This window comes from Vulpes vulpes, chromosome 7, assembly GCF_048418805.1.
Source record: "Vulpes vulpes isolate BD-2025 chromosome 7, VulVul3, whole genome shotgun sequence".
Lineage (NCBI taxonomy): Eukaryota > Metazoa > Chordata > Mammalia > Carnivora > Canidae > Vulpes > Vulpes vulpes.
The window spans coordinates 103,325,358-103,352,616 of NC_132786.1; the positions used below are offsets into that span (position 1 = coordinate 103,325,358).

General features: G+C 41.9%; 1 protein-coding gene across 1 annotated transcript in view; it reads right to left on the reverse strand.

Moving 5' to 3' along the window:
- Nucleotides 1-25,385, reverse strand: part of GSDME (gasdermin E) — a 70,360-nt gene extending 44,975 nt beyond the window's left edge. Inside the window, exons 1-3 of the mRNA XM_072764569.1 lie at nt 25,203-25,385; nt 13,152-13,380; nt 10,103-10,295 (exon numbers count right to left, since the gene is read on the reverse strand). Of these exons, the coding sequence (XP_072620670.1) occupies nt 10,103-10,295; nt 13,152-13,362 (404 nt within the window). The 5' untranslated portion in view covers nt 13,363-13,380; nt 25,203-25,385. The remainder of the gene's footprint in view (nt 1-10,102; nt 10,296-13,151; nt 13,381-25,202) is intronic.
- Nucleotides 25,386-27,259: the final 1,874 nt, after the last annotated feature.

Below are 27,259 nucleotides of genomic sequence, written 5' to 3' on the forward strand. Positions count from 1 at the left end.
GGCTCAGGTGGGATAAACACCTGCTCATCTGAACCTGAACTCCTGACTCGTTCCAGGCAATCCAATTTTGAATACTACATCTCATCAACTTTAAGACACGCATTTTTTTCACATCTTAACAGTTTAAATCAGGATGTTTTAAAATTGATGGGTGAGATGGGCTGATTAGCAGTGTTCTTTCTTACTGGTAGGTACAAGAGTGGTGCATCTTACAATGGATGGCATCTTCAATTTGATGAAATACGAGGTCTACCAATCTTAGAAGAAAATAGTATTTGAATGTCTCTCCTTAGGACTTAAATCCTACCTAGTTCCAAAAAGATCCAAAGTAACCTGTCAAAGTAAAGATCATAGGCCGGGCAGGTTCTGCAAAATAAATAAATAAATAAAAACCACTCCCAGGATTAAATATTGGAAAGAATCCCCAGAGCGCCCTTGTCTCCCACATGAAGGGTTATTAGTTGGCCATGATTTACATAGTGGATAAAAATAACAGGTCAAACAAGCTTCCAGGAGCCCCCAATCCTAAGAACTAAGGCCAAAACCAGGAGACAGAAGAATTTGAAAAAAAAAATAATAATAACAGTAAGTTGATTGACTTTCAGACAGCCCAGAGATGAGTGTGGCCAGGGGTCTCGAGAAAGACATCTTTTAAAAAGAGTGAACTCGGTGGGGCCTTGAAAGCTTCATAGTTGCATTTCCCACCAAGAATAGGGTGACCAAGACAAGGCCCATTAACGTCTTCCTGATGTTGTTCAAGGACTTCATCTAGTTTTATTCAAGAATTTAACAAGCACTTACTGTGACAAAACATGCACAGGGACAGCCCCCCTGCTTTCCAGCCTTCGTGGCACAGCCACATGTCCGGGTCCACACTCATTTTGGAAGAAGCCAGGCTGTTGCTACAGGCAGGGACCAGATACTCCCCCAATCTCCCTGAAGGCAGTCCTCTCACGGTGGGGCTCCTACCGGGGACTACACGGCTGCCTGCCTCCCCCAAGATGTGAACGTCAGAAATGCCACACGTCAGAAACTCCAAGGACTTCACTTTATTTCTCCTCCGAACCTCAGCATCTCCCTGCTCCATTATCGAAGGCTAAGTCACACATTTATTTCCCTCCGACAGCTCTGACCTTTGCTGGCTTTTACAGCCAGGCTCTATTTGGGGGTAGCAATAATAGCAGTAGTTATAAAAGTGTTCCCACTAATAGCTACATGCAGTGAGAACTTGCCGTGTGCCAAGCTTTGTTTATATTCTCTCACTTAATTCTCACACAAATACCCTGGGAACACTAATCCCATCTTATTAATGAAATCCAGGGCAGTGAAGGAGACAAAGATGCCTCCTATGTCTTGGTTTAAAGAAAAAGATCTTTTTTAAGCCAGGAGTGGGAGGAGGTGGTATATTACTGTTAGTTATACTCTTCTATATATGTCTACGTTTCCAGAATTGTTTTTTTTTTAAGATTTTATTTATTTATTAATTTATTTATTTGAGGGAGAGAGAGAGAATGAGAGAGATCACGAGCAGGAGGGAGAAGCAGACTCTCCACTGAGCAGGGAGCCCAACAAGGGACTAGACCCCATGACCCTGGGATCATGACCTGAGCCAAAGGCAAACATCCACCTGAGCCACCCAGGTACCCCCCCCCCATTTTTTTTTTTACTTTTTAAAAATGAGCCTGAAGTTTACCACTCCATGATGGGCCTAGAATACTCCTACCACCAATGCCAAGAGAAAAGCATGATGAGGTGCTGCTACTGCTCCCACACCAGAATTTGGGATGCACTTCCCTGGTTTGTTTTGACTACTTAAAGGCTGACCCTGAGGAAAGAAACAAAGAAAAAAAGAGAATAAATGAAAGGACCAGATTCAAGAAATTCTTGTTCCCCAAGTATGTGTGGCCAGAAGTCTTTAAATTGTTAGGCCCAAACTCCGTTAAAACTAATGATGCCCACACTGAGTCAAGCACTAAAACAAAAAGGATTTCCGAACCCTCTGCTGGCCACAGGGAAATGTATCAGGCTGGAAGGAAGACAGGTTTCAACCTCGATGCAATGTTTTTTTTGTTTTGTTTTGTTTTTTAAGAAAGACATGCGCATTCAAAACCCCGCCCTCAAAAAACTTTTAAATCGGGTAAGAGTTGATGGCACACTGAAAGACTACTCATGAGAGCTACTGTAGGAACTTTAGAGAGGTCGATGTGGGCCATAATAAAGAGGAGCATTTAAAATTTTTATGTGTAGAACTTTGGAATTCAGAAGTATTTAAACATAATAAGACTGAGTGTAATTTTGAAATATTTTTAATAACTGTGAAGGTTTGTCATTACCATGCCATTGCTGGCGCTGCTAAATTAGTTCCATGTAATTTATAAGTTGAATTCTTAATGAAGAGCCAAATTTCTTTTTTTTTTTTTTCCAAATTTCTAATTATCACATATTCATACAGAAATGTAATCTGTTTTACCAGAATTTGCTTCACAATACAACAGAAAATGAGAATGGTATCTGCTCTGGGAATCAGCTGAAACCAAGGCCTGAACTCAAGAAGGGGCTGATGCCTGTACCCTGCAGTCCACTCACTTCTGACATTTAGCCAGAAGAAAACCCTCAAAGGCCATCTAGTCCAGATACTTCACTGACAGCTAAGAAAACAGACCAGGGGCAGAAGTGACATACCAACTTTCAGAAGTTATTTACCAGGGGTAAACTTCCCCAAGACCCTGGGAGATTAGAAGCAATAGATCAGGGGCAGAGATGGGGTGGAGTGTGGTGTGGTAGCTTTACTTAAGGCAGTAACAGATGGCTGCTGACCGTGGGAGACAGGGCAGAAAAATGAGAGTTTATTACAAAATAATAGTGGATCTTAAGAATAAAACATGAACCCAAATCATTATGCAAAGGTCTCAATAAACGTGGGATTCTCCATTAAAAAAAAAAAAAAAGTTCCTGATATATCTTAGCATAGTTTTCCATCAAGAATGTTTTAAGATAAACATAGAGCTCTCATTCAAAGAGGTCAGCTCCAGGTGCGTGGAAGGTTAATTACAGTAGAATACCTTCATGCCCAACAATGCTAGATAAATGTTATATATGCGGGTGCTTGTTTTTTCAAGGATAGATGAAGTTTGTTTTTGAGATGTGCACACATCGCATGGACAATAAAGCTAATACTCTGAATTCTGAGGACTAAAGTAACTTTTACACAGATGACAACTTATCTAAATGACCTGAAATAAAATGACTGGCTGCAAATAAGCGCTCAAGAACGTACAGTACTTAAGCATTACTAATTACCACTCCCAAGGCCACACGTATGTCAAACAGCACCTTATCAATCCAGTGATGTTGTGGGAGTCCAAAGACAGGCAGACAACGTAGATAAGGTTTTATGATTCCACCATGAAGTAAGAATATTCGCTCTACATGATCTCTATCCCATGACTGGCAGACTCTTCCCTTGCCAACCATCTCCTCACCTGTAGCTCACCTTTACCTCTTAGCAACAGAACAAGGAGGAGGTGACTCTGTCATAAGACCTATCTCCCATTTCTAGACGTTAAATGTGTTCTTTACCATGTTCCTGATGTCACTTCCATCCCCACCCTCTCTTCCCCATCACCTCGACAATGAACAGGTTTCTAAAGACCCTGCTGAGATGATCTCATCCCTGTGTATGGCACCTCCAGGTGGGCAAGCCTAGCCATGCACTGGGCTTGCTTACTCATGCATCTGGTCCACTGTACTGGAAACCTGAATTCACACTTTACCTCTACATCCTGTGCTAGAACTTTAGCTACTTTTACCTCAGCTAGTTTCTTTGCCTCACAGCCACTTAAACACAATTCTGAGGAAAGAACAGGAGCCTTGGAGCCAGCAAGTCCTGGGTTGAATCCCAGCTCCAGCATCCAAATTGAGCTCTGGGACTGAAAACCAGTTACTTTTCCTTCCTGAGCCTTAGATTCTTAAGTGTAAAAGAAGAGAGCTGTGCAGAGTATATGCACACTTTATGTCTGTGCTATAAAGTGCGTGGCACACAGTAGGTGCTCAGAAGATGCTTATTTCCTTCCCCTCCCTTTCTCCCTGACTTCCCACTTAGAACTGCTGGCAAGAACTTCTTTCTCTTCAGAATATTTTCTCCTAGCTCTACTTGCTGACCCCTCTCCATATGCTTTCTGTTGGCACTATCTTCTACACCTGAATCATGAAGAGGGTTTGGAAAACCTATACTGGGAAATGTGATTATAAAGCATTGCCAAATGTGGTTCATAAAATAGAAGTGACAAAACTGCAAAACAGGGCTCAACTATAGAGGTTTGGCTGATGACTGAGAAACAGGGGCCCCTGGACACTCCCAGCCACCTGTCCTTCTTCTCCCTTATTTGCCAGACTTAGCAAATAAAAATGCACGATGCCTGGATAAATTTTATTTTCAGATAAGCAACAGATATTTTTTTGGTATGTCCCAAGTATTGTAGTAGAAAAGTAAAATGCCTCCCTAGCAAAGAAAAAAAGCCACAGAGAAAGGAAACTAAAGACCATGACTATCACAGACAGGGGTGGCTGTCCCTTCCACCTGGCATTGCCAGAGAGAGCTTAAAGTTGTCTGACCAAAGAGAGATTCCTGCCAGAGTCTTGGATTTCTAGGCAGTAGTACTGGGAGGCATTGAATAATAGCCAAGGTCTTTCAAATCTGTTAAGCACCAGGGGTTAGTGAATGAATTTTGAAGACTGCAGTTGCCCCAGCATTCTAAATATCTATACAAAATCCACCCACTAAATGCTTGACATATGACTTCTTTGGTATTATTTGCTCACTAATTTTTTTAAACATAATTTTGTTCAATGGATGAATTTTATATTTCATATAATATCAGGAATGTTGGGAAAGTGGAGATAAACTACCTATATCTAAATGCAAGTGAGTTTTCTCTTTATTTGGAGTTGCATTTCCTATTTGAAAAGAATTAAAAAAAAGACTTTAAAACTACACAGGAAAACACATATGTTAATGTACAAACTGAAATATCATCTCTCACAAGAATTATTGCAATAAACTCTAAATTGAACTCCCTGCTTCCACTTACCCAGTCTCAAACCAGCAGCCAGAATGATCCTTCTAAAAAATAAGTCCCATTATGTCACTTCTTTGCTCAAAGTCTTCTGGTGGCTTCCCATCTCACTCTGCAGAAGAGGTAAAATCTTTCTAGCAACCTGCAAGTCCCTTCAGGACCTGCCATAAACTCCTTTTACCCCCTCAGATCTCCCCTTTTCCTGCCCAGCTTACTTAGCTCCAGCCACACTGACCTCTGTCTATAACACTCTTACCCAGGATATCCTTACACTTGAATCTTTTTTTTTTTCTTTCTTATACTTGAATCTATTCTTCTTCAAATCTTTGCTCTGATGCCAACTTCTCTGCAATGCCTTCTTTGGCCACTTTTTCAAACCACAGACTCCATTGCTAGCTACCTTGTCCCCCTTCCTACTATATTTTTCTCCATTCTACCAATCCCCATCAACCTACTGTATATTTTACTAAGTTGTACATTTTGCGTCTCTCCACTAGAATACACAACAGACATTGGCATAAAAACGATCATAAGAGACCACAATGAACAATTATACACCAACAAATTGGATAACCTAAAAGAAAGGATAAATTCCTAGAAACATACAACCTACCAAGACTAAATCAAGAAGAAATAAAAAATCTGAACAGACCAATTACTAGATTGAATTAGTAATCAAAATCTCCAAACAAACAAAAGTCTAGGACCACACAACTCACTGACAAATTCTACCAAACATTTAAAGATTAATAGCAATCCTTTTCAAACTCTTGCAAAAAATAGAAAAGGAGAAGATACTTCCAAACTCATTTTATAATGCCAGCATTACCCTTATATTGAAACTATACAAGACCACCACAGAAAAGAAAATTATGGGCCAGTAGGGTAACAGATGTTAACAAGACTTGTGGTGATTTCACAATATATACAAATACCAAATCATTATGTGGTACACTTCAAACTAATGCAATGCTGCTCGTCAATCATATTTCAATTTTTAAAAAGAAAGAAAATTACAGGCCAATATCCATGATGGACATAGATGCATAAATCCTTTACAAAATATTAGCAAACTGAAGAAAATAGCACATTAAAAGGATCACCATAATGATCAAGTGGGATTTACTCCAGGGATGCAAGGATGATATCCATGAATCAGTGTGATACACCACCTTAACAAAATGGAAGATAACAATCATATGATCATCTCAAGAAATGCACTGTTTAGAAAATTCAACATCCCTTTATGATAAAACCCCTCAACAAGTAGGTATAGAGGGAATATATCCCAATATAATAAGGCCATATATGATAAGCTCACAGCTAACATCACACTCAACAGTGAAAATCTAAAAGCTTCATCTCTAAGATTATGAACAAGACAAGGATGCTAACCCTCTGCACTTTATTCAACACTGTATTAGAAATCCTAGCCAGAGTTATTAGGCAAGAAAAAGAAATAAAATGCATCCAAACAGGAAAGGAAGAAGTAAAACTACCACTATTTGCATATGATACTATATATATAGAAAATCCTAAAAACTCCACCAAAAAACTGTTAGAACTAATAAACAAATTCAGTAAAGTTCCAGGAAACAAAAGCAATATGTAAAAATCTGTTCCATGTCTATACATCGATATGAACATTCAAAAGAGAAATTGAGAAAATAATTACTTTTATAATTGCATCAAAAAGAATAAAATATCTAAGAATAAATTTAACCAAAGAGGTGAATATTCTGCACACTGAAAAGTATAAAACACTGATAAAAATTAATTGAAAAATAATAATAAAATACTCTGTGCTCACGGATTATAATAGCACTAAAATTTCCCTACTATCCAAAACAATCTACAGATTCAATGTAATTTCCATCAAAGTTCCAATGCATTTTTCAGAGAAAGAAAAAAAAACTCTAAATAAATTCTTAAATTTGAATGGATCCACAAAAATCCCTGAGTAGCCAAAGCAATCTTGAGAAAGAAGAATAAAGCTGGAAGCATCACACTGTCTTATTTCAAACTATATTACAAAACTACACTAATCTAAACAGTATGATTTGGGCATACAAACATATAGATTAATGGAACAGAACAGAGAGCCCAGAAATAAACGCATGCACATATGGTCATTTAATTATAATAAGTATATAAAATGGGGAAAGGATGGTCTCTTCAATAAATGGCATTGAGAAAACTGAACAGCCACATGTAAAAGAATGAAACTGGGCCATTTTCTAACACCATATGCAAAAATTAACTCACAGTGGATTAAAGATTTCAATGTTACACCTGAAATCATAAAACTCTTAGAAGAAAACATAGGTAGTAAGTTCTTAGACATCAGCCTTGGCAATGATTTTTTTAATCTGACACCAAAAGCAAAAGCAACAAAAGCAAAAATAAGCAAGTGGACTACTTATGAACTAAAACACTTCTGCATAGCAAAGAAAACCATCAACAAAGTGAAAAGGCAACCTACTCAATGGGGAAAAAAAATTGCAAATCATATACCTGGTACAGTTAATATATAAAATATATAAAGAACTCATATAATTCAACAGAAAAAAGAAATCCAATTTTTAAAATGGGCATATCTGAGTAGACAATTTTTCCAAAGAAGACATACAGATAGCCAGTGGCCACATGAAAATATGCTCAACATCACTAATGATCAAGGAAATGCAAATCAAAACCACAATGAGATATCACCTTCTACCTGTTAGAATAGCTAATATCAAAAAGACAAGAAATAACAAAAATTGGAGGGGATGTGGAAAAATGGGAACCCTTGGTCCCATTGATGGAATTGTAAATTGCTGCAACCACTATGGAAAACAGTATGAAGGTTCCTCAAAAATTTAAAATAGAACTACCATATGAGGGCGCCTGGATGGCGCAGTGGTTGAGCATTGCCTTCAGCTCAGGTTGTGATCCCAGGGTCCTGGGATCAGGTCCTGCATGAGGCTCCCTGCAGGCTCCTGCTTCTCCTTCTGCCTATGTCTCTGCCTCTGTTTCTGTGTCTCTCATGAATAAATAAATAAAATCTTCAAAAAAAAAAAAAAAAAACCCTACCATATGATCCAGAAACTTCACTTCTGGGTATTGATGCAAAGTATTTAAATATTCACTTGAGAAGATTTGCACTCCCATGTTCACTGCAGCATTATTCACAATAGCCAAAATATACAAAGTGTCCGTGGATGGATGTATGGATAAAGATATATGGCGGATATGTGTTATATTGTGATTTATTGTAAGAGATGCATATTTGGTCTTCAACTCAGTTCTTGGCACAGAGCTCCTAAAACCCTTGGAATCTCCTGTGATAAGAGTAATAAAGATGTCTTTCATTATGTTAATGAGGTGACTTTTGGGAAGCCCTTTGGTAACCTAAAGATAGGGGCTGGTTATCTGGGGAGCCAACCATGTCATTAGAAGGTTTTAATTTTCAGTACCTTCACCGTAACCTCTAGGGAGGGGAGAGAGGCTGGAGATTGAATCAATCACCAGTGGTCAATGATGGTCAATCAATCATGCCTACGTGATAAAGCCTCCATTAAAAACCCAAAAAGACAGGTTTCAGAGAGCTTCCAGAAGTGAATACATGAAGATCTGGAAAAAGTGGTGACCTGGAGAGAACAGGAAGGCTCCACACCCTTTTCCCATACCCTTCCCTATGCATCTCCTCCACCTGGATGTTCCTGAGTTATATCCTTTTATAATAAAACAGTGATCTACTATGTAAAACATTTCTCTGAGTTCTGTGAGCTGCTCTAGCAAATTAATTGAACTCAAGGAGGGGGAATCTGACTTCTAGCCCATTGGTCAGAAGTACAGCTAACAACCTGGACTCATGAAGGGCATCTGAAGTCCAAGGAGGGGGTCGTGGGAACCTCCAGTCTGTAGACGGGTGACCAAAACCACAGGTAACAGCCTGGGCTTGCTGCTGCCATCTGATCCAGAGTAAAGGTTGAGGACGGTCTTTTTTGGACGTTTAGTTTACCTTACCCTGCAAATCTAATACTATCTTTAGGTAGATAGTATCAGTATTCACTTGAATTCTCCGACACTGCTGAAACTGGTTCAGGATCCGAATTTAATACATACACAGTGGAATATTATTTAGCCATATAAAAGAAAAAATCCTGCGATACTTGGGTAGCTCAGTCAGTTAAGTGTCTGTCTTCTGCTCAGGTCATGATCTCAGGGTCCTGGGATTGAGCCCCTCATCGGGCTCCCTGCTCAGCAGGGAGTCCTCTCTCTCCCTCTGTGCTCATTCTCCCTCTCCCAAATAAATTTTTTAAAAAGCGGGGGAGAAATCTTGCCATAACATGGATGGAGCTTGAGGGGATTATGCTAAATGAAGTTAAGTCAGACAGAGAAAGGCAAAAAGAGCACAATCTCACTTATATATGGAATCAAAACAAACAAACGAGCTCATGGTTACAGAGATCAGATTAGTGGTTGCCAGAGGCGGAGGGTGGGGGGTATGTGACATGAGTAAAGAAGATAAAGAAGATCAAAACCTCCAGTTATGAAATAAGTCCTAGAGATGTAATGTACAGTATGGTGAGTGTAGTTGATAATACTGTATTTCATGTTTGAAAGTTGCTGAGAGAATAAATTTTAAAAGTTCTCATCACAAGTCACAAGAAAAAATGTATTTGCAATTAGGTAGGGTGAGAGATGTTAACTACACTTACTGTGGTGAACATTTTGCAATAGAGACAAATAATAAATTGTTATGCTGTACACCTGAAACTAACACAATGTTATATGTCGTCATACCTCAGTTAAAAAAAAAAAAAGTGGCACTTTCCTTGTCTCCCCACTCAGGCTAAGAACAACCAAGAAATCCCAGGCTAAAGGAGGAGCTCTCATAAAGTTTTAGCACAACCGTCATTCAGTAATGTTTGCTTTTGGGCAAAGTTCCCATCTGTCACCCTTTTTACAAAGGTCCAACCGAATGACCTTTAAATGTGATACATGTCAAAATCCAAAATGCCAAACAGAATTCTTATTACCTCTCCGTGGAATCTCTGATGAGCTGCTGCAAGTCCACCTCCTGCTTCCTCAGGGTCCCAAAAGAAGACTGACTTTCCACAAGTCCTTTGCCTCCAATGTTCAGCTTGACCTTCCCCAGCGCCGTCTCAATGGTCCCACTGACGTGGTTTTGAAACTTGCTCTCATATTTCACGAAATCCGACTCCACGACCACTGGAGTGAACCAGACACACAATGATAATATGGCCACCTGTCGGCCTTAGGCCGCCTCCCTTACCAATCCTGTGGAATTCCATGGAAAGCTGGCAGCTACGCTATGTGCATATTCAAGAGAAAATGGAGCTAGCACCGCTACGTACTACTGAGAACATGGTGTGACCGGTGGCCAGGGGCTCTACTGGGTGCTCGTTTGTCTTTCAATTCCAATATATACATATGTAGACAGGGGTACCAAGAGTATCTGAAGAGTTTAACAGATAACTTGAAAGCAAGCATCCGGGGCACCTGGCGGGCTCAGTCAGAGCGCATGCAGCTCTTGATTTTGGGGTTGTTTTAGCCCAGCACTGGGTTTAGAGATTACTCAAAAGTAAATAAGTTAAACTTTAAGCATCCATTTAACTATTATCCCGATGAAATAGAATATGTTACTTTTTAATTTTTTCCAATAGAGTATTTTAAATGTGTGCTTTTCCAGTGTGAAGACTATAAAGGGGCTTCATGAGGATGACACCTAAGCAGGGTGAAAAGAGAAGTCTCTGCTCATAACCCATGTTTGAGTGGTCTGCATTACTCTGTATCTGGCAGGTCAGCCACATGGACCTTGGGCATCTTCCTTTCCCACCCACCAGTCTTGAAAGACATTCCCCTGGCCTTCGTTATCTTCATTATCGTCCCTATGAAAAAATTTCCCTTCCTGTACTTACCTATTTTTTTATTATCATCATCATCATCATCATCATCATCATCATCATCATCATCAGAGAGAGAAAGAGAGAATATAGGCAGGAGGAGAGAATCTTAAGCAGGCTCCACCCCCAGCATAGATACGGGGCTCGACATGGGGCTGAATCTCAGGACCCTGAGATCATGACCTAAACTGAAATTGAGAGTTTGATACTTACCCAACTGAGGCCATCCAGGCACCCCAGCTTACCTGTTTCTATTGACCTCTACCCAGCCATTTATTTTTTTTTAATTTATTTATTTATTCATGAGAGAGAGAGAGAGAGAGAGAGGCAGAGACACAGGCAGAGGGAGCAGCAGGCTCCATGAGGGAGCCCAACATGGGACTTGATCCCAAGACCCCAGGACCACGCCCTGGGCCGAAGGCAGGCGCCAAACTGCTGAGCCACCCAGGAATCCCTACCCAGCCATTTAATTCCTTATCTCTACTTCTGATAAAGTCAGTGGGCATGCCTGCCCTCTTCCTCTCTCTCTCTCTCACACCATCCTGGGACACATAAGCTCCAGACTCTCTACCCTTACTTTCTGGCTTCCCAGACTTAGGAAGATGCCACCATCTACCAGGTGTCCCAGCTTCAATCTAGTCCTCCGGAAATTACTACGTTCCCCATCTGGTCACATCCAAGTGACTATTACATTGCCTTCAAGATCTGCCTTTCTTATCTGGACTCTGAAGATAAACATCTGATGAGCTCATCTCTGAATTGCCAGCATTCTCTTATCTCTTATTTCCCCTGTTCTCATTTTGAATCCAACCAATACCACCATAAAAATCGTGTCAGTCATTGTCATTTGGTATAGCTACATTTAGAGCATCTTAGGAACCTCACACTTGGCTTTTTTCATTTCCCAGATCCAAGGCTCTCTTGGGCTCCTGGTTGTACTTCCTAAGAAATTCAAATCTGCCTAAAGTCTGAAAGGATTCTTTCCATACCCCAACACCTGTATTTTTTCACTCCTATCAGGAAAACCATTCCTGAGCAAGGGCTAATGAGAATTAATTATCAATCATTATCTTTGCAATTTATAAAATAGAGAATCATCTCTGTCACCACTGCCAAAAATAAGACAACTGTGAAAATGTCCTCAATTCGAAGCCCTTTCCTTTTTATAATTTTGTAGAATACAAACACTTTAGGAAATTCTCTGGGGAGTAGCATAGAGCAGTTGTTAAGAGCTCAAGATTTTAATCACTATTCTAATATTCCTAGCTAGATGAACTGGCTAACATTCATCTGCCTGAGCCTCAGTTTTCTCAGATGTAATTTGGAGATAATACCTTCCTGATGGATTCTGTTACAAGTTGATGTATGTAAATCACATAATACAGAGCCTGGCACATAGCAAGTGCTCAATCTATCCACTGGATTTAGGCCAAAACAATATTATTTCCTGATAAAAGGAATAGTCCTAGGTTGTACAAAATGCTACACAGATAGAAATCCTATTTCTTTATCTCTATCTATTTGTGGACCAGCTTGAGAGCTTGCCCTGCTCTCCGCAGAAAGCTTCATTACATGAGTAATAAAACCTCCTGATGGACATGTGGCATCATCAACCTCATACAAACCAGATTTTGGGTGGTAGATCCATCCTACTGATGTTGAGTGGCCATAACACTTAAAATGGGCATGTCTTAATTTTATACCAAAAACTGCAATATTATTTTTTAAATATTAAGCTATAACTTCTCATGTTTGGCCTCTAGAAGTTAGTTCATTTAAAGAAACGCTATGTCTTGGGGTGCCTGGATGGCTCAGTCAGTTAAGCATCTGACATTTGATTTTAGCTCAAGTCATGATTTCGGGATTGTGAGACCAAGCCTCACCTCAGGCACCATGCTCAGCAGGAAGTCTGCCTGAGATTCTCTCCCTCTCTCTCTGCCTCTTACCCCACCCTAAAATAAATAAATAAAATATTTACCAAAAAAAAAAAAGAGAGAGAGAACAGAAAAAAGAAAGGATATATCTTTAAGAGAGTATGCACAGAAACAGAACTCATTTTAAGGACTCACCTTATAACCAATGACTCAAAACAACATGTATCTAGAAGATAAATCATCTTCTTTTCTGGGACTAACTGTAGAATATACCCAAAGAAACCTACCTGGACTCAGAAATTGGTTTTCTCTGAGTACATCTCCAAGGGTGACAGACAAAAACTGGTACTTGGGTCTCTGCCAGCACCAGAATCTCTTCTTTTTGGTCACCAGACTTAGAAGCTGTAACTTATCAGAGTCATTCAAGTTTGGTACTGCAATCAGATTACCTCCAGCATCAACTTCTTTAAGAAAATTCCTTGTTGCTTTGGCAAACATTATGAAAGCCCAGATTACCTGAATACAAAAAGAAAAAAACAAAAAAAAATTGTTACCCCAAATTAAATAAGAAGTTATTATTTTTTTATTTATTTTTTTCTAAAATTGCCTTATTTTTCCTTAGTGTCAATCAGTATGCCTGAAAGAATGCCTTCTCCTTTGAAAACACTCTAGTATGGGTTCAGCTGGTGATAAAGAAATCAAACTGAAATACTGAAAGAGGATATGTAGATCTAGATAGGCTAAGTTATGCTTCAGACACAAATAAGGCTCCAAATATTAGTGGCTTATAATAAGAAATGTTTATTTATTGGTCACACTCTATATCTGATAGAGGAGGACAGGAGAGCTTTTCTCATTAGAGTCATCCAAAGATCCAGATTGAAGGGCAGCCACCATCCAACATGAAAGAGTTCTGGAAAGTCTTATACTAGCAATTAAAATGCTCTGGTCCTAAACTAACACACATCATGTCCACTCAATTTGTTAGAGTAGTTATATGGTCTCAGCCAGCCAGAAAGGTAAGGAAATACAATTATATCATGTATTTAATAGGTAGACAACTAAGAGTATTTGTTGACCAACATACTGACTGCCCTAATTTTTAACGTACAAAGTTATAACCACTTCTTTGAAGAGTCAATATGCTTTTTCTCCATACTGTGTGATCTCCCCTATTCACAAATGGGAAGAAAATATTACTTTTTAATCCTTAAATAAAGACCTAGTCACTCTTCAGCTGGAGGGAAAAAGAAGAAACACATTGGAAGATATAAAATACTGTGTTCACTGGAAAAAGTAGACTATTCCTCAAATGGTGTTAGAAGAACTGGCTAATCATCTGGAAAAAATAAAGCCAGATTCCTATCTCATGCTGTACAGAAGAGAAAATTCTCAATGGATTAGAAGGTTTTTTAAGGAAAAAATGAAACCATATATGTACTAGAAAAAAATAGAGACAAATATTGTTCAATTGTAGGATAGAAAGGCCTCTGGGAAGAGAAATAACTAAGAAAATACTTGTAATATTTATAACAAAAAACTAGAATACTTAATATACTAAAAAAAATTTCACAAGTTTTTTTAAAACACTGTAGTAAAAATTATGGGCAAAGGTTATTAACAATTCACAATATAAAAACTGCACCTAGCCCATACATACACACACACACACACACACACACACACACACGAAGATACACATATGCGCAAACACACAAGAACACACATATATAGTTATTATTATTCAAAAAAACACAAGTGAAATAAGTTTTGTAAAAAGTATCCATAGTCAAAGGTTAAAATATCTAATGGACAAGAAATGTGTTTTATTTGTATTTGTACCCTGGTGCCTGGCAGTCACATAGATGTAAAATCACAGTTTAAAAACTGGAAGTAGTCTTAGATATTAACTAGTTCAACCCACTTGCTTTATTTTTTGTTTTTTTTTTAATTTTTAAATTGTATTTATCTATTTAAACTCAATTAATTAATATACAGTGTTATTTATTTCAGAGGTAAGAGTTTAGTGATTCATCAGTTGCATATAACACCCAGTGCTCATTTCATCAAGTGACCTCCATTACATCAAATCATCAAATGCCCATCACCCAGTTACCCCATCCCTCTACACACCTTCTCTCCAGGAACCTTCAGTTTGTTTTTTATAGTTAAGAGTCTTTTATGGTTTGTCTCCCTCTCTGATTTTGTCTTATTTTTTTTCCTCCCTTCCCCTATGATCCTCTGTTTTGTTTCTTAAATTCTACATGAGTGAAAGCATGGTAATTGTCTTTCTCAGATTGACTTACTTCGCTTAGCATAATACCCTCTAGTTCTGTCTGTGTCCTTACAAATGGTAAGATTAAATCTCTTTGATGGCTGAGTAATATTCCATTGTGTTATATAAAAATTCTCAATTGAAATACTGAAAGAGAAGATGTATATAATAATATATTATACATATATAATAATATAATAATAATATATAATAATCCACATCTTCTTTATCCAGTCATCGGTCGATGGACATCTGAGTTCTTTCCATAGTTTGGTTATTGTGGACATTGCTGCTATAAACATTGGAGTGCAGGTACCCCTTTGGATCACTCTTTGTATCCTTTGGGTAAATACCTAGTAGTGCAACTGCTAGGTCATAGAGTAGCTCTATTTTTAACTTTTTGAGGAACTTCCATACTGATTTCCAGAGTGGCTGTGCCAGCTTGTATTCCCCCAGCAGTATAAGAGGGTTCCCTTTTCTCCATATCCTCTCTAACATCTGTCATTTCCTGACTTGTTAATTTAAGCCATTCTGGCTGGTATGAGGTGGTATCTCATTGTGGTTTTGATTTGTATTTTCCTGATGCTGCGTGATGTTGAGCATTTTAAGAACAAATGTTGTTGGGTCACCTGGGTGGCCCAGGCGATTAAGGGTCTGCCTTTGGCTTGGATCATGATCCCAGAGTCCCAGGATCAAGCCTCACATGGGGCTCCCTGCTCAGTGGAGGGTCTGCTTCTCCCTCTGCACACCACCCCACTCATGCTCTCTCTCAAATAAATAAATAAAATCTTTTTAAAAAAAGAACAAATATTGTTAAAATGCCTATGCTACCCAGAGCAATCTACACATTCAATGCAATCCCTATCAAAATATCATCAACATTTTTCACAGAGCTGGAACAAATAATCCTAAAGTTAGTATGGAACCAGAAAAGACCCCGAATAGCCAGAGGAATGTTGAAAAAGAAAACCAAAGCTGGGGGCATCACAATGCCTGACTTCAAGCTCTATAACAAAGCTGTAATCATCAAGATAGTATAGTACCGGCACAAAAACAGACGCACAGATAAATGGAACAGAATAGAGAACCCAGAAATAGATCCTCAGCTCTATGGTTAACTCAATCTTCGACAAAGCAGGAAAGAATATCCAATGGTAAAAAGACAGTCTCTTCAACAAATGGTGTCGGGAAAATTGGACAGCCACATGAGGAAGAATGGAACTGGACCATTTTCTTACACCACACAGAAAAATAAATTCAAAATGGATGAAAGACCTAAATGTGAGATAGGAATCCATCAAAATCCTAGAGGAGAACACAGGCAGCAACCTCTTTGACCTTGTCCACAACAACTTCTAGCTAGACATGTCTCCAAAGGCAAGGGAAACAAAAGCAAAAATGAACTACTGGGACTTTGTCAAGATAAAAAGTTTTTGCACAGCAAAGAAAATAGTCAACAAAGCCAAAAGACAACCTACAGAATGAGAGAAGATATCTTATCAATCTTATCAGATGAAGGGCTAGTATCCAAAATCTATAAAGAATTTATCAAACTCAACACTGAAAAAACAAATAATCCAGTTAAGAAATGGGCAGAAGACATGAATAGATATTTCTCCAAAGAAGACATACAAATGACCAACAGACACAAGCCACTCGCTTTAACATGAACCTCCTCTGGGACACCAGAAAATGTTTGTCTTACCTATCACTAGTTCTTCTCTAAAGGCCTTTTCTTAGATTACTGTGTGGCTACGTCACCCTCTTCTTATATAGTAACAATAAGAATAAACATTTAAGGAAGGGATTCTAAAACATAAAAAGTTCCTTTCTTACTTGAGAGAGAGCACTTGTGTGGGAGCAGGGGGAGGGGCAGAGGGGAAGGGAAAGGGAAAGAAAATCTGAAGCGGACTGTACTCCAAGGACGGAGCCCAACATAGGACTCAATCCCACGTCCAGGAGATCATAAACTGAGCCCAAACCAAGAGTAAGACGCTTAATTGACTGAGCCACCCAGTAGCCCCTAAAAAGTTCCTTTCTGATAAACAGTGAACTGCAAATAAGGAAAACCACATATGCTCAAACTCTCATCTCTAATGCATTTCTCAATATAGTAAGTTTCTTGCATGTGATGGAGGACTCACTCATTTATCGAAACATTTACTGAATCATTAATTATCCTTTAGTACCTACTATACACAGGTAGTGCATTTAAGCACTTAGGATAATGATACAAAAAACAGTCTATATACAGATAGCCAACAGACACATGAAAAAACGCTCAACATCACTAATCACTAGGAAAATGCAAATCAAAACTATAATGAGATATGATTTCACACCAGTCAGAATGGCTAGAATTAAAAAGACAAGAAATAACAAATGTTGTTGAGGATGAAAAGGAAGTCCCATGCGCTACTGGTGGGAGTGCAAATTGGCATAGCCTCTGTGGAAAACAGTATGGAGGTTCCTCAAAAATTTAAAATAGAAATACCAAATAAATAAATAGTAAAAAACTAAAATAAAATAATAAATTAAATAAATAAAAATAAAATCGAAATACCTAACAATCCAGTAATCCCACTACTGGATATTTGCCGCCGCCCCCCCCCCCAAAAAAAAGAACACTAATCTGAAAAGATAAACGCACCCCTAGGTTTACTGTGGAATTATTTACAATAGCCAAGACATGGAAGCAACCCAGGTATCCACCAACAGATGGAAAGATAAAGTGCTATATATATGCAATGGAATATCAGCCATAAAAAAGAATGAAATCTTGCCATTTGCAACAACATGGATGGACCTAGAGGGTATTATGCTAAGTGAAGTCAGACAAATATATGATTACACTTACATATGGAATTGAATGAAAAACTAAATAAAAATCACTAAATAAGTGATTAAAATAAGTGAACTAAACAAAAGCACTAAAATAAGTGAACAAACAAAAGCAGAAACAGATTCATAAATACAGAGAACATACTGAGGGGGATGGGCCAGAGAGGAGGGGGATGGGTGAAGGGGAGTGGAAGGCACAGGCTTCCAGTTATGGAATAAGTTACAAGGATGAAGGGTACAGCACAGGGAATATAGTCAATGGTACTGTAAGAGCCTTGTATGGTGACAGATGGTAGCTACAGTTGTGGTGTAGAGAGTTGTCAAATCATTACGCTGTACAGCTGAAACTAACGTAACATTGTGTGTCACCTCAAAAACAGACACATACATCAATGGAACAGAATAGGAAACCCAGAAATGAATGCACAACTCTATGATCAACAAAGCAGTAAAAAATATCCACTGGAAAAAAGACAGTCTCTTCAACAAATGGTGTTGGGAAAACTGGACAGCCACGTGCAAAAGAATGAAACTGGACCATTTTTTTACACCATACACAAAGATAAATTCAAAATGGATGAAAGACCTAAATGTGAGACAGGAATCCATCAAAGTCCTAGAGGAGAACACAGGCAGCAACCTCTTTGAGCTCAGCTGCAGCAACTCCTTACCAGATATGTCTTCAAAGGCCAGGGAAACAAAAGCAATAATGAACCACTGGGATTTCATCAAAATGAAAAGCTTCTGCCCAGCAAAGAAAACAATCAACAAAACTAAAAGGCAATCTATGGAATGGGAGAAGATATTTCCAAATGACATCTGATAAAGGGTTAGCATCCAAAATCCACAAAGAACTTATCAACATCCCCAAAAACAAACAATGCAGATAAGAAATGGGCAAAAGACATGAATATACACTTTTCCAAAGATAGCATCCAGATGGCTAACAGATACATGAGAAGAAAAGCTCAGTATCACTCAGCATCAAGGAAATACAAATCAAAACCACAATGAGATGCCACCTCACACCAGTCAGGATGGCTAAAATCAACACAGGAAACAACAGATTTTTTTTTTAAGATTTATTTATTTATTTTTATTTATGATAGACACAGAGAGAGAAAGAGGCAGAGACACAGGAGGAGGGAGAAGCAGGCTCCATGCCGGGAGCCCAATGCGGGACTCGATCCCGGGACTCCAGGATCGTGCCCCTGGCCAAAGGCAGGCACCAAACCACTGAGCCACCCAGGGATCCCTGAAACAACAGATGTTGATGAGGATGAGGAGAAAGGGGAATCCTCCTGCATTGTTGGTAGGAATGCAAACTGGAGAACAGTATGGAGGTTCCTCAAAAAGTTAAAAATAGGGCAACCCCGATGGCCCAGCAGTTTGGCGCTGCCTTCCACCCAAGGTGTGATCCTGGAGACCCAGGATCGAGTCCCATGTTGGGCTCCCTGCATGGAGCCTGCTTCTCCCTCTGCCTGTGTCTCTGCCTCTGTGTGTGTGTGTGTGTGTGTGTGTGTCTCATGAATAAATAAAATCTTTATAAAAAAAAAAAAGTTAAAAATAGAACTACCCTACAATACAGCAATTGCACTACTAGGCATTTACCCAAAGGATACAAAAATACAGATTCGAAGGGGTACATACCCCTCCGATGTTTATAGCGGACAATTATACCTGTAAGCTGCATTTTGTGGGCTAAGTGGAACCAGGCAAAAGAGTACTGTGGGGGTGCTCTAGCAGATGAGCAGCAACTGTAAAAGCTCAGCATTCGTAGGAGGTGGTGGAAGGGTAGGGAAGTTCATGCATTGCATAGTAAGATTTGTGCCCGGCAAGCTCGTGATGATCCATAAGACATCATTTTGTGTTAATATGCCCCTTGCCACTTCCTTGGCAGACATGGAATTGCTTTTCAAGCTCTGAGACTTGTTCCTGCACTGGTGCTAGAGTGGGGGAGGGCAAAGGACAGGGATGAGTAAGCCTCAGTCCAGGCCATGCACCCTGGGTCTCCCTTGCTGGAGGCCAGAGCAGCAGGAGCCATCAGAGGGAAGGGTTGTATAAGGAGTGATGCAATCAGAGTTGTCACTTAGCAAGATGTTCTGGAAGCAAAACAGGAAACCAGCTGGAAGGGAACAAGATGAAAGATGGACAACAAATGGTTATACTGAACTACGTCACAGGCAGAAGCATAGAAAAAATGATTTGGTGGTTTCCCCAGAATTCTGTTTGGATGTGAGAGTGCTGTTGAAAGAGACTCCCTATGATGGCCTCCATGTATCTCGGGTGTGAGTTGGCTGATGAGAGAGAGATGCCAGTTACCGAGAAAGGGAATTCGGGAGGAAGCAGATTGGTGGGGGACAGTAAAACAGTACCTGCTGAGGGTGTACCTAGGATAGCATGCAAGATTTATTTTGCCAAACATAGGGAGAGAACCTTTAACAAAATAAGGGCTCCCCAATGACCTATGGAAATCCAACCTGCTTGTTCAAGAGAAGAGTCATAGCAGGATCTGCTTCAGTGTGGCAATCGTATCAGAATCTCTCTTTTTATGAGACACCCCAAGAGGGATGTCATCAACTTCCCTTCAGATCAAACAAGTTTCTGAAGACACATTAGATTTGCCATTAAAATGCAACAAAAACCATCTATTGTGGGTGGCAAAGCTTTTCTAATGCCACTAATCCTCCCCAGAGGAATTACAGGATAAAGAAAGGGAACTCCTAAATTAATTTTTAATTTTTTTCCACCTACCATCAAACAGCCAATTTGCCTTCTTGAGGTTAGTTTGCTTTAGGAAGAGTTATTGCAGGTGGATCTCACTTTACAGGTTTTTATTAGAATCAGGCTTATTCAATCAAGGAACTCAGTATACATTCTTGTGAAGTTAAAGTTAGAGGTTTCTTTTTTATTATTATATTTGAATACATAATATATTACATGGCTCAAATATCTACTTTGTAAAAGAATACACACTAAGAAATACCATTTGAACCCATGTCCCATCTACCTTTTTCATGGCTCTCCCCCACAGGTATATTACCTTGGTGTTTCTTCATACAAATAAAAATCCAAAGGAGTCTGCACCCTGTTCTGCATGTCACTTTTTGTCATGTAACAATATATCCTGGAGATCTTTCCATGTTAGTACCTTCATCTTCGCAGCTGCATAATACTCTACCACATGGCTGTACCACTGTTTGTCCTAAACTCCTGATCATTTAGGTTATTTTATTTCTGCATTAAAAATGCCACACTAGGGATCCCTGGGTGGCGCAGCGGTTTGGCGCCTGCCTTTGGCCCAGGGCGCGATCCTGGAGACCCGGGATCGAATCCCACATCGGGCTCCCGGTGCATGGAGCCTGCTTCTCCCTCTGCCTGTGTCTCTGCCTCTCTCTCTCTCTCTCTGTGACTATCATAAATAAAAATTTTAAAAAAAATGCCACACTAAATACTCTTGAACATTTGTCTTCTTCACATATGGACAAGAGAACCTGAAAGAAGATTCCTACAAGAGAGATTGCTAGACCAATGGGTAAATATATCTATAATTTTAGGGGTTGCATCATTTTGCAGGCACACCAATAAGGTATGAAAAAAGTCTCAGAAACAGAGTGTTATCAAACTTTTGTATTTTTGTCAGTCTCATAGGTGAGAAATGGTACTCCGGTCTTAGGGTGTGTTATTTTAATATAAATTAAGTCAAGCATCTTTTGTTTAAAGAATTTTTGTATTTCTTTTTCTTAACTGTGTCCTTGGTCCATTTTCTATTCATTTTTTTCTTTATTCCTAGGAGCTTTTGATAGAGAGATCAGCTAAAATATAGTCTAGAAATCTAATACAACAGTTTATCACGTGGCATTGGAAGACTATAAGCCGCCACACCATACTCAAACATCTAAAGTAACTGTCTAGCCACGAAAGATTAAATAATTTGTCTAGGGCCAACTGAAGAACCCAAGTTGTCTGACATAGACGAACACAAAAAAGTCTCAATTAACCATATGTCAGATGTCAGAAGTCAGATTCAAATTTTCAGTGTGTTCCAATGTGGAAGTGGACAAAAATGGCTTCATGAGAGATGTAGCTCAAATTGCTTATGGCCTAAAAACCTGCATTGCATTTCACAACTATACCACAGATCTCCACTCTCACATGGGGCCATAAGAACTCTATTAGCTCAGTGGGGTTAAACAGGTGATGGGGATTAAGGACAGCGCTTGTTGTGATGAGCACTGGTGTTGTATGGAAGTGCTGAATCGCTAAATAATACCTGAAACTGATATTTTACTGTGTGTTAATTCACCTGCATATGTAGGTTCCCAGCTCAAAGCAATTAGAACTCAGAAAGCCAAAGACAATGAGGTAAGGATATGTAAATTTGAATCAGGCTCCTGGACAACAGATCTCGAAGGAAGAAACTAAGAAAACAAGACAATGCCAAGTCAGAAAAGCACAGGGCCAACTGGGGCCACTGGCCCCTGGGAACAAAGAATCTTAAAAATAGGTGTCAAGGTCATGATTGTGTGAGAATATACTATAATTAGCATCCATTCTTACTGGTTATAATTGATAGAATTATCAAATTCTTGAGTTGGAAAGGACCCAGTTCTTCCTCATACCCAATTCAGGATTCTTCTCTGGAGCAGCTCTACTTGATCACTGGGCCTCTGCTTGAATAGTTCTGGGCAAGAAACCTCAACATCAAAATACACTAGAGAGAAACAACTGTATGGTGAGTCCATGCGGTGTGCCAGGCACTGGGCTAAAATCTTGCTACGCATTTCCTCATTTAATCTTGCTCAGCAACTCTGAGTAGGCATTTTACAGATGTGTTAACTGAAGTTTGAAGATGTTAAGTAACTTGCCCAAATCACGAGAAGGGAAGAAAAAAAAAGCAGCCCTGACACAGGGAGCCATTCTGATACTATGAGTTGCTAGGTAATGGCCCAGCCTCCTCCTGTTATACATGAACAGTGTCTCAAAACATCAACCTCAGGCCAGGCCACTCTGTGGTCATGATGAGTTAAGACAGAAACAAGACCCCTCATAATCTCATCTGACCTCAGACAGATTATGAACATTGTCCAAACCACAAAAATGACCAAACACCCCCGCCACAACCACCACCACCAGTCCTGGCTAATGAGTGACGGCCGCTTCTTGGCCAACCACAGCTTTAACCTCACTGGTGGCTTCCTTGTGAAGATACTCAGTGGAATCCTCCCCATTCCTAACAGCATCGAATCCAGAGCAAAGTCCTGTTTGCTTAAGTTCTCCCCAAAATCACCTAAGTGAAAGCCTAAATGTGAGGATTCCTGTCTAACACCCACTTACGGAGCCGCCCCTGGTGTGAGATCTCCCTCGCGGCAACAAGCTACAAACTCAACTTTTTCAACTCGAAGTGCATTCCTGGAGGTCTCTGGAGGGCACTGAATGTCACATAGAGAATTAAAGCTGAGCCAAGGTTCCAGTGGAGGTGCAGCCGCCTCCCAGGCCTGAGCGCTTGGCCACCCCGCTTGGCTGATTCCTCAAGTCAGCTTTTTAAAATTTGGGCTACATGATTCATTTTATAAAATAAGAAAGTGTGCTCGAAAGGGTAGACCTCAGTTATGGAACACGCGCTTTCCTCACTGTGGAGGGAAAGGAGACGTTGCTGGACTTATCTCATAGTTAACTTCAGCACATTTTGAGTTCTTTTTAGTTTTCTCAATAACAAAATGAAATTTAGTCTATTAGAGGTGTCATCCTTTTCTATCTTCCCAGCTCACAGCCTAGTACTGAGCTCCTTTTGACAGTAAGAAGACAAGTTCAAGACGAGGTGGCCCACCACTTCTTTCTAAACTAAAAATCTGTGTGTGAAAATAAACACACACACACACACACACAGAGAGAGAGAAATGATGGTCGTAAAACAGGCACAAGCTTGAGAAAGGAGTGAGGGTGAGGCGACCAAGGCTTCTGGGAAGTGGGCTGGGTAACAAAGGAGAGGCGGCTTATGAAGAGGGGGGCACTTGATAGGATGAGCACTGGGTGAAATGCTATATGTCGGCAAATTGAACTCCAATAAAAAAATAATTTAAAAAAAAAGAAGAAAAAAAAAAAGGGAACTCTCTGGTCCCCTTGAAGGTGCAAAGAGAACAAATGCAGAACCTGGTGGTCAGGCGCGGGCCTATGGGGCAGCAGCTGGAAGCCCGGGCCTACTCCTGGATCTCTGATGGCCTGGCCTCCGCTTCCCGGGCTGCTTTCCTTTATAGGAAGAGCGCCTCGAGCCTGTGTCCACGACCCAGGACTGGGTCAAGAAGCTGTGGGCTATGTACACGGTGGAATATTCCTGAGCCACTGGAAACGACCAACACCCATCATTTGCTTCGACGTGGATGGACCTGGAGGGTATGATGCTGAGTGAAGTAAGTCAGTCGGAGGAGGACAAACATTATGTGTTCTCATTCATTTGGGGAATATAAAAATTAGTGAAAGGGAATAAAGGGAAAGGAGAGAAAATAAGTGGGAAATATCAGGAAGGGAGACAGAACATGAAGACTCCTAACTCTGGGAAACGAACTAGGGGGGGTGGGAGGGGAGGAGGGCGGGGGTGACGGGCACTGAGGGGGGCCCTTGGCGGATGAGCCCTGGGTGTTATGCTATATGTTGGCAAAGAGAACTCCAATAAAAGAAAATTTATAAATAAATAAATAAATAAATAAACAAACAAACAAACAAATAAATAAATAAATAAATAAATGAAGAGCGCATGGGTGATTTCGCCCGGCCAGGGCGGCCTCCAAGCATCCTCTGCACCCCGTGCGGGGGCCGGGGGCCCCGGGGGTCCGCACCCCAGGCCCGAGCGGGCCGCGGGCAGCCGTGACGTCACGCGGCCCCGGCCCACGACCCGGGGGGGCTGCTCCGCGCGCTCCCGCCCCCGTCAGGCGCCGCGGGGAGCCGCTCCAGCCCGGGGACCCCCGTCGCCTCGGCCCGGCCCCGCCCGCACGCCCGCAGCCGCGCCCAGGGGCAAGCCGGAGGCCGCGGAACGGAGGCGGTGGCGAGGGCGCACGGGGGTCCCGGGGCTCGCCACGGCCGGGAGGGGGGAGGGCGGGGAGGGGCGGAGGGCAGCCGCCGCAGACCCGGCTCCGTCGGGGGCACCGAGGGGAGGGGGCCCGGCCCCGCCACCCGCAGCCGCACCCGCAGCCGCAGCCGCAGCCGCAGCCGCAGCCGCGCTCACCTGCCGGCGCCGCCGGTCCCGCAGCCGCGCACTGGGAGCCCCGCCTGCCCCGCCTCGGCCGGTCGAGCCCCGCGGGAGGGGCGGGAGGGGGCGGGACCTGGGCCGGGCCGGGCAGGACTGGGGGCGCGGGGCCCAGCTCGGCCGAGGCGGGGCGGGGCGGGGACGGCGGGCGGGGACGGCGGGCGGTGTCCCGAGCCCCGCCCCGAGGCCGCCCGCCCGCCGGTTCCCTCTCTTCGGAGGCTCCGCCCACGCGGGGCGCCCACACCCACTCCCCGGGCTCGGCTTCTGCCCCAGTCCCCGCCCGCCGCCCGGGATCCCAGGCCTGGGGCGCCCCGGGGGACACGCCCGCTCTGGGAGGCTCCCCCCCGCCCCCCCCGCCCTCGTACGGGCGCCCGAGGCCTGCGCGGCCGGGCCTGAGGCTGCTCCAGCCGGGGGCCCCGCATGCCCGCGCCTGGACCGGCCGCATTTGTGCCGTCACCCTGCCACACTTGGTCCTGGCATTATTACTATTATTATTATTTTAGATTTTATTTATTTATGCATGAGAGAGAGAGAGGCAGAGACACAGGCAGAGGGAGGAGCAGGCTCCATGCAGGGAGCCTGACACGGGACTCAATCCCGGGACTTCAGGGTCAGACCCTGGGCTGCAGGCGGTGCTAAACCGCTGAGCCACCCAGGCTGCCCTTGTCCTGGCATTATTATTATTTTTCTTTTTTTTTCTTTTGATTTTATTTATTTATGCATGAGAGAGAGGCAGAGACACAGGCAGAGGGAGAAGCACGTGGGGAGGCCGGGAGCCCAACATGGGACTCGATCCTGGATCTCCAGGATCAGGCCCTGGGCTCAAGGCAGGCGCTAAACCGCTGAGCCACCCGGGCTGCCCTAGTCCTGGCATGATTAATAATTCATGGGGATCCCTGGGAGGCTCAGCGGTTTGGCACCTGCCTTCGGCCCAGGGCCTGACCCTGGAAACCCAGGATTGAGTCCCACATCAGGCTCCCTGCATGGAGCCTGCTTCTCCCTCTGCCTGTGTCTCTGCCTCTCCCTCCCTCTCTCTCTCTCTCTCTCTCATGAATAAATAAAATCTTTAAAAATAATAATTCATGCAACTATATTCTAAGCTCCCCGAGGGTAGAGCCCAACATCCCTCACTAGGTACTAAGTTAATGACTCAAACACCCCCTTCAGTCAGTGTTTAAGGATCATCTTTTCCGAGCAGTACTCTGCCAGGGTGAGAGCAATGAATGAGAAAAAAATAAAATTTCAGTCCTTGGAGAACTTGCCTCCGGGAGTGTTGAGTTTTGTTGCTGCCTTCCACAGGGCTGGGGAGGAGGCAGGCTTTCTTTTGGGCCCCCATTGCTCTAAGCAGATCCCTAGATTGCAGTTACCCCAACTCCTTGTATTTGTCTCAGTAAAGCCCTTCTGACTATTCACATTAAAAGTACAGCCAGGGGGCAGCCTGGGTGGCCCAGGGGTTTAGCGCTGCCTTCAGCCCAGGGTGTGATCCTGGAGACCCAGGATGGAGTCCCATGTCGGGCTCCCTGCATGGAGTTTGCTTCTCCCTCTGCCTGTCTCTCTCTCTCTCTCTCTCGAATAAAAAAGAGAAAAAAAAAAAAGTACAGCCAGGCCATCAATCTGCAGGAATACCTCCTAGTTCCTTGATTGCCTCATTTTCCTCCTTTGCACTGACCACAGAGTACTTCACGTGTTATCTTTCTCTTCCTTAGAATGTCCGTTCCACTAGGGTAGAGACCTTGGTCTGTTTTGTTTACTATATGCAGCACCTAGCCTAGTACCTGATACATGGTAGACAGTAAATAATTGTTAAATTAATTAATGCATCCTCTTGTTTGTTCTCCCAGCTAGACTGTGGGGTCTTACTCATCTGTGCAGTGCCTGGCCCAAGGCAGGTGCACTGTTAATGGTTGTTGCGTGAATGAGTGAATAGAAATGGCTGAGAGAGGTGGTCCTCTGTCTTGCCAACTAAGAGGTATTGGAAGACAAAAAGAATCACTGTGCTGGCTTTTGAAAGAGACTTTCATCCGTGCTATTGCTTG